Raw genomic sequence first — 9,303 nt, forward strand, 5'->3', positions numbered from 1 at the left:
GGGTTATTTTACTTAGCATGATTATGTCGAGGTCCATCCATGTTGTCACAAATGGCAGTATTTCATCTCTTCTTATGGCTGAGTAATATTCCATTTTATATATGTACCACAGCTTCCTTATCCAATCATCTGTCATAGGACACTGCAGTTGCTTCCATGTTCTGGCCACCGTGAATAATGCTGCTATAAACATCAGTGTGCGAATATCTTTTCGGATATGAGTTTTCAAGTCTCTGGGGTAAATATCCAGTAGGGGGATTGCTGAATCACACGGTTGATCAATTCTTAGTTTTTTGAGGAACTTCTATACTGTTTTCCATAGTGGCTGTACCAATTTACAGTCTCACCAGCAGTGTATGAGTGTTCCTATTTCTCCGCATCTTCTCCATTATTAGTTATTACTTGTCCTGTTGATAACAGCTATTCTAACAGGTGTGAGATGGTATCTCATTGTGGCTTTGATTTGCATTTTCCTAATAGCTAGCGATGTTGAGCATCCTTCCATATGTTGGCCATTCGTATGTCCTCTATGGAGAAATGTCTATTCAAGTCATCTGCCCATTTTTTGATTGGATTGTTTTGTTGTTGTTGTTGTTGTTGTTATTGAGTCATATGAGTTCTTTGTATATTTTGGATATTAGGCCCTTATCAGAAGTGTTGTTTGCATATGTATTTTCCCATCTAGATGTTTGTCTCTTTACCTTGTGGACAGTTTCTTTTGCTGAGCAGAAGCTTTTCTGTTTGATGCAGTCCCATTCATTTATTTTGACCCTGTATGATTTAAATTCTTTTAAATATGTTGAGGTCTTTTTTTTGGACAAGCACATGGTTTATCTTGGCAAATGTTTTGTTGGTGCTTGGGAAAAAAGTGTATTCTGTTGTTATTGAGTGGAGTGTTCTATACAAAGAGATGTACTTTAAAACACTATGAATACTCACCAAGATGGACCAGGTTCTGGGCCATAACAAATTTAAAAACAAACCTTAATAAATATAAAATAATAGAATTGATACAATGTCTCCTGTCAGACCACAATGGAATTAAAGTAGAAATCAGTAACAAAAAGATTACTGGAAAGTTCCAAAATACATGGAGATTAAATAATATACTTCTAAATAACCCATGTTTCAAGAAGAAACTCAAGAGAAATTTAAAAACATTTTGAACTAAATGAAAACGAAAGCTCAACTTATCAAAATTTGTGTATGCAACAAAAGCAGTGGTTAGAGAAAAATTTACACCATTGAGGACATATATTAGAAAAGAAGAAAGAACTAAAATAAATCATCTAAGCTTGAACCTTAAGAAACTAGAAAAAAAAAGAGCAGATTAAATCCAAAGTAATCAGAAGAAGAAATGAAGTAATGCAATCTAGGGCAGGAATCAATGAAATTGAAAACAAGAAATAAATAAATAAAACTAATAAGGCCAGTTTTATTGAAGAGGTCAATAAAATTAATAAGATTCTAACCAGGCTAAAAACAAATACAAAGGGCACAAATTACTAATATCAGAAATGAAAAAGACATCTTACTACAGATTTTATAGACATTAAAAGAATAATAAAGAAATGCAAGAAACAATTCTATGCTCACAAATTCAATAACCTAGATGAAATGGACCAATTCCTTGAAAGACACTATCTGCCAAAACTCACACAAAAATAAGTAGACAATCTGAACAGGCCTATATCTAGTCCATATCTATTTACAAAATTGAATCAATAATTAATAATCTTCCAAAATAGAAAGCACCTGGCCTAGGTGCTTAACTGGTGGGTTCACTGGTGAATTCTTCCAAATATTTAAGGGAGAAATTGTACCAATTATTTACAATTTCTTTCAGAAGATAGAATGGAGGGAATACTTCTTAACTCGTTTTATGATGGAAACATAACCCTAATACTAAAACCAGACAAAAGCATTACAATAAAAGAAATCAAATATCTATCATTAACATAGATGAAAAAATTCCTCAACAAAATATTAGCAAATCAAATCCAACAATGTATAAAAAGTATTCTACACCATAACCAAGTGAGATGTGTTGCAGTTATGCAAGGCTGGTTCAACAAATCAACTAATGTAATCCATCACAGCAACAGGCTAAAGAAAAAAATCACACAATCATATAAATATATATGCGGAAAAAATATTTGACAGCATCCAATGCTCATTTATGTTAAAAACACTCAGCAAACTAGGAATAGAGGGAAACTTCCTCAACTTGATAAAACATCTATAAAAAACCTACAACTAGCACCATACTTAATGATGAAAAAAAAAAACTAGAAGCTTTCCTACTAAGATCAGGAAGAGGATGCCCCTAGCATCACTCATTTTCAACCTCATACTGGAAGTCTTTACTAATGCAGTTAGACACAAAAAGGAAATAAAAAGATATACAAATTGTGAAGAAAATGACAGATAACATGATTGACTATGTAGAAAATCCAGAAGAATCAACAAAAGAACTTCTGGAACTAATGAGTAATTATAGCAAGGTTTCAGAATATAAAGTTAATGTGCAAAAGTTTATTGCTTTTCTATATACCAACACTGAACAAGTGGGATTTGAAATTAAAAACATAATACTATTTATATTAGCACCCACAAAATGTCTGGTTTTACCTAAGTATAAATCTAACGAAATCTACACAAGACCTGTATGAGCAAAACTAGAAAACTTTGATGAAAGAAATTATAGAAAAAAACTAAATTAATGGAGAGATATTCCATTCTTATAGATAGGAAGACTCATTATTGTCAAGATGTCAGTTCTTCCCAACTAAATCTGTAGATTTAATGTAGCCCCAATCAGAATCCCAGCAAATTACTTTGTGGATATTGACAAATTTACTCTTAAATTTATATGGGGAGACAAACAACCCAGAAGAACCAACACAATACCGAAGGAGGGTCAGAAATATGACAGAGTGATAGACGTCCCCAGATCACTCCCCTTGAAAGAACAATAAGCTGAACATCTAAAGCTCAACAAAAAACACCCAAACTGCACACAAGCATAAGAGCTTCCATAAGTCAGAACCCTAGGTGTCAGGCGGTGGTCTGGGAGAAACAAAGAAGCTACGTCTCACAGCTGGAGCTCCCTGGAGGAGGAGTGGGGAATGGAGAAGGTGTGCTGAGTTTTCTGAACAGCCCTGCCGGGGACAGCTGTGAGCTCCACGCAGTCGGCAACAGGGACCAGTCATCAGGGTAGAAAGCAGAGAAGCAGGGACAGCAGAGAAACAATAGACTTTTACCAGCCGTGATTACAAAACCAAGGCTGAGCGACAGCCCCCATCCACCAACCCAGAGGGCCCTACCTCCCATTTCTTCCGAGACCAAACATCACGGAGCTCCAAGGGAATGTGAGCAAATGCTATCAAAACTATCGCTAACACTGACAGGGAGAAATTGTACCAATTATTTACAATTTCTTTCAGAATGCCATTTGCTTGAAAGATCACTTTCCACCCTTTCAGTTTGAGTCTACATTTTCTTTGGAACTGACTTGTGTCTCCTGGAGATAGCATATGGTTGGGTTTTGCCTTTTCTTCCAGTCTGTGACTCTGTGCCTTTTTATTGGTGAGTTCAGTCCATTTACATTTAGGGTGATTATTGAAATATGAGCTCTTCTTATAGCCATTTTATCTTTTGCTTTCTGGTAGCTCAGTGTTCCCATTGCTTCCTTGTCTTTGTGTTTGTTTTCTTTATTTCGGTTGTCTTTTGCTGGGTTTCCTTCCGGTCCTTGTTTTATGTTATATACTTCCGTTCTGAATCTTTGGTGCGTGGTTACCATTACGAACATGTAAAGTATAGTTATATATACAGTCGTCCCTTTTCTTCTCTGTGTGCCTTATCTCCATTTCCCTTTGCGAATTTGGATCTTTGAATCCTCCCCTTTTCAGTCATTGTCTCAATTTGTCTCTATGTATGCTGAACATTCATTACTATCTTGCTATAGCAAATCTCTTCTTATTTTTAAGCTTATAATGTCCTGTTCCTAGTAAGGGTTGCTGCACTCCTCTGCTTCTATCAGCCTGCTTCTCTGTCAGACTTGGCCGTTTATGTGGCAAGCAGTGTCTTGATGAATTGAGAGAAGCACTTTAAGATACACATCAATGCAACACCTTCTAACTCCATGCAGTTCCCTCTTCCCAATGTTCCCCTTTCCATGTTTTCCTGGTTCCCATGCTTCCTCCAAAAATGAAATTTGCCTGCAGAAAGCCACTACACTTTCCGATGGAAATTTTGTTGGAGAAGGCTAAGTGGCTCTCTCCTGCCCTCAAATAGCCTATCTCATTTCTCTTGGAAGTTAATCACGTTCACTTTTATGGCTATGCCTAAATGATGACTTCCAGATGTTTTTAAGTGTCCAAAATAAAAGAATGGGGATTTAGTGGCTATTTAAGTTCCCAGAAACTTTCCCCTAAAAATAGAGATTTCAAAGGCATTATTTGGCCATCATTTTTGTCCTCTAGTTTGGGTCACAATATCTGTTATGAAATTGGTTAATAATGGTAACTTATTGCCATGTAAGGCCAAACAAACAAACAAACAAACAAACAAACAAACAAAAACCCTTTAAAGGCTGCTCTCAACAAAAGTGCTTGAAAATAGAGGAAACACAGTTCTGACACAAGGCAAGCAATAGAAGAGACCCTGGTGCCTATCAAAAAATATTTGTTGAGCACCTATCTTGTGCCACAAATAGTGCTAACACTGGGGAAACAATAATGAACAAGACAGAAACAATATATGCCTGCCATGTCAATGCAGAAAATAGCCATTTATAGCACAGACCAGAATGGAGGCAAATGAAAATCAAGTATTTGAAAACTATAAATCTGATTTAAACATTTTCAGCATTTTAAATAGAAGACATAATTATATAAATAATTTGAGATCTGTAAAAGCTCAACAATATCACTTTGGAATAAGGATGGTAACTACAAATCTACTGTGAGACAATATATTTTTAAGAATAATATACATTGTCCTGTAAGTAGGTAGCAATTGGTGAGGCAATATCTCTAGACCATCCTACTGCTCAAATTCCCAATACTCAGGACCAAAATCAATTCTTAAATTCTGAGGAAAAGATGATTTTCACAAATTGTTCATCTTTAATACAGTGACAATATACTTCAGAGCTAAGAGCTACATATTTCCAGATGAACTTTTTTAAAATGTTACATAATTCAATTAGTGCACATTACTTAAATCTCTGAGATCATCCTCTATCCCAGCACTGTGCAATAGAACTTTCTATGATGGTGGTTATGTTCTATCTCTATATTGTCCAATTCAGTAGCCATTATCCACATGGAGTTATGGAGCACCTGAAATGTGGCTTAGTGTGATTGAGGAACTGAATTTCTATTTTTGTTTAATATGAATTTATTTAAATTTAGATAGCCACGTGTGGATGATGAACGGCATAAATTTAATCTTAAACTGAAGGTGATTCTGTGAGTGTCGGGGGAAAAAAAGTCTCCTTCCTTTGAATTAATTTTCTCTAAGTTGAGAAATTGTTTAAACACTGAAAAAGGCAGAAAAATCTCTACACTAACAAGACTGAATAAATAACAAAATAAAGATTAGTACCTGATTTAAACAAAATTCAGGACTGCAATTTCACTCATGACCTGACTGAATTAAAACAAACAAACAAACAAACAAAAATATATATGTGGTTGAAAATCAGTGCATATAATTAAAGGAAAATAATCCAAAGGATATGCTCTTAGATTAATCAACACTCTAAAAAGATTTTAAATACCTCATGTTTTGATAATGATTGTTCATTCTTTATTTAATACCTACAACGTGGCACGCACTTTACTTATAGAGGGATTATATTGCAATGAAAATATCCCCCGAATATCCACATTTAACCTGATGCATTTGAAGTGATTTAATTTCCAGCAATTTCATATATATATATGAAAATTACATATATATATATATGTAATTTTTGAGTTAGAAAATAATATAACCAAAAGATCACTTGCTTTTGGATCTGACTATAAAATCGAAGTTCAAATATATTGCTGCTTTAAAATACATAGCACATTCCTCCAGAAAATGGAAACAATATTAACATATATTTCTAATAGGTGACTAATATATAGTAAAAGCACTAATATGATATGCATGAACTTTTTACAAAAGACATCTTTGATTAAAATTATTTTTCTGAAGTGGAATTTAACCTATGACTTCCCAAGGAGTCATCAGAAAGATTTTGATTAAAATAAAATCTGTCTTGCTTAGTTGTACAGAAAATTGGTTTTAAATTTGTATGTGAAAATCATTTCTAGATGTTTGGAGTTTGGGAAAATAATTAATTCTTTTATTTTTCCAGCTTTATTGACATAGGATTAACATATAACATTGTATAAGTTTTAAGTATACAAAGTGTTGATTTGATACACATATATATTGCAAAACGATTATCACCATAGCATTAATTAACACTTCCATCAAATTACATAATTACTATTTCTTTTTTTGTGGTGAAAACACTTAAGATCTGTTCTCTTAGTAACTTTCAAGTATGCAAGACAGTGTTGTTAACTATACTCATTGTGCTTGCTGTAAATTACATCCCCAGAACTACTAATTTATCTTATAACTGGAAGTTTGTACCCTTTGACCGTTTTATCCACTCTAATCTCCATTTCTATAAATTCAGGATTTTTAGATTCCACATATAAATGTGATCATACAGTATTGTCGTTGTCTGACCTATTTCACTTAGCATAATGACCTTAGCAGGATTTAAGAAAGTAATTCAGTCTTTCAAAAATATTTCCTTTGTGCTAATTATGTACCTGGCACCATGTTTGATACTAAAAACGTGACATTCTTCCTGAACAAGAAACAAGTTCAGGTAGTGCATCAAATTAAATATTGATGGAAGCATTACCAATTGCTTCATAGCCATATCTGGATCAACTGATGGACACTACTAATGCCAGATACATATTACTGAAATCTTTCTCTTACTTCCATATATATATAAGCATGACAAACAGCAATACATTATATCATACTTCCATTCCATCTGCTAGACTGACATTACTATATTTTGCTTTGGGCCAGCTAGATTGTATATGTATAGATACACAGTACATATGATCTGCCAATGAAACCAGTTTTACAGTAATATATATAAAAAAAGGCTCTGATATATTCATTGGTCACTCTGATTGGGCTTTGTTCTAAAAGTCACAATCAAATAACATCCTGATACCATCTAGGTAATTTTTTAAAAAATAAAAAATTGCATACAAGGTAAAACTCCAATTTTGTAATATAATATATACACTTACAAAGGAGAAAAAAAAGTCATCCAAATTTGTGATAAGATTGTTGGCGATTTTTATTTTCTTATTTACATGTTTCCATATTTTCCAACCTTTCTACAATGACCACACATTACATTTATAATCAGTGAAAATTATATATGTGTTAGTTACAGTAAAAATCACTCTTGCAACTGTTCCAAAACTAGTGCCAGACGAAGGCCTCACATAGGGAAATAGGTGTTGACTACAGGTGTGATTTTAGAGGGTTGATGCAGGAGGCCCAGGGGCAACCCCATTAGCTAATGACTGGAAGGTCTTTAAAGTAAACAAAGACTTTCACTATGTAAAGTTAAGGTTTAAAATGAATATTCCTGGGGAAAGGGGAGTAGTAACATCTGTTCTCACCAGGATGGAAATTGAGAAAGGCAGCTTTTTCTAACTCTAAGTCCTGGTTAGATCCCTGGATAAATGCAGTATTGCCTTCTGGTGACTCCATAGAACATGTTTATTTAAGCATTTAGTAAGGAACATTTACAGAACTATTACTAAAAACCATATAGTTTTCAAAAGTAACACTTTTTTCTGGTTATAAAAATAGTATAATATTTTTTGTAGAAATCCTGGAAAATATGGAAAAGCTGGGGAATAAAATAAAAATAACCTATAATTTCATCGCCCAGAGGTAATAACTATGAGCAGTTTGATATATAACCTTCTAATAATTTATTCTAGATGTGTGTGTATCCTGCTTCTTCACATAAAATTTTATCCTGAGTGTTTTCTTACGTCATTAAATATATTTAGTAAACCTCATTCTAATGACTGCTTAATATTAGCGATGGCTTAAAATATCATTTTTTTTTTTGAGAAACAATATTATTGTATCTACCATGGACCTAATTTATCATAAGAACAGATTCAAAATGTATTTGATATTTAAAAAAACTAGCCAAGGGATTTTTCTGAATTAGTGATCTCTTGTGGGTCTAACCAACATCAGAATTTTGACTCTAAAAATGATTTTGTTTTGCTCAAATCTCTAAATACACCTATATTGTGCACAATGATAAATCACTCATATTTTCCAAAATACAGCCTTAGGCTTGGAAAAGTACAAGTCCCTAAGAAATATTAGATAGTAAAGCATGGCAGGCCCTCCCAGCCAGTCTCTGCCTGCTGTAGCAAAGCAAATCTATCGCAGGGAGCTTAAAGGAAATATTTAAGTCAAACCGAGAAAAAAGTATCCTTAGCACAAACTTGAGCTTCTGAGTAAGTTCATCTATTCAACCTCCAAACAATAACAGCAACAAAAAAGCTACTGTAATTTTTCTAATTTTTTTTTTAATTAAGAAGCTACATAAAACAATTCTATTTACAGGCTTCCCCAACCTCTGCAAACATTGGCATGGCGCATATTTGCTAAGCAAGATGTCCGAAAATTATTTTACTCAGCATACTAATCACAATTCCTTTCCAGTACCTGAAGGGAACATTTTATGTAAAAATTTGCAATTTCATTTTAAAAGAAAACTCCATTCCCAATTATCTTTGGTGGTTTGGTGATCCTTTCCTTACCTGCAAGACAGTTTAGGATCAGAAAGACCTTCCAAAAGGCCAACACCATTGTGTCGAAGTTCGTCCAGCACAGCCAGGGACCAGTAGCTTGCCTGGACTAGGCTGTGTTTCAAACTGCCTTCTTCAATTACACTGAAGTTTGCCAGGCTTATCTGTCGGCATCACCAAGCAAACAAGCTTTTTCAGGCTTACTTACTGGGTACAGACCTTTCTCAGAGCAGATTTCTGTTTCTTTGAAACACTTTTCATGGGGCGTGTCTCTTTGATATATTTGCTACAGTGTTAATAATAAACCCACGTATTTAAAATCTTCAAGTTCTTTGTATACAGATTCTCTAAGTTTTACTGTTTAAAATCAATCTTATTAAAAGTTATACTTGGTGGGGAGGATATAGTTGGAAGAGAGCCTATG

The 9,303-nt window shown here is 33.9% G+C and overlaps 1 protein-coding gene across 1 annotated transcript in view; it reads right to left on the minus strand.

Moving 5' to 3' along the window:
* VSIG1 (V-set and immunoglobulin domain containing 1) overlaps positions 1-9,002 on the minus strand; it is a 30,044-nt gene extending 21,042 nt beyond the window's left edge. The window contains exon 1 of the mRNA XM_006914796.1: positions 8,892-9,002. Within this exon, the coding sequence (XP_006914858.1) occupies positions 8,892-8,940 (49 nt within the window). The 5' untranslated portion in view covers positions 8,941-9,002. The remainder of the gene's footprint in view (positions 1-8,891) is intronic.
* Positions 9,003-9,303: the final 301 nt, after the last annotated feature.

The sequence above is a fragment of the Pteropus alecto genome, unplaced genomic scaffold (genome assembly GCF_000325575.1).
Source record: "Pteropus alecto unplaced genomic scaffold, ASM32557v1 scaffold246, whole genome shotgun sequence".
NCBI classification, from domain to species: domain Eukaryota; kingdom Metazoa; phylum Chordata; class Mammalia; order Chiroptera; family Pteropodidae; genus Pteropus; species Pteropus alecto.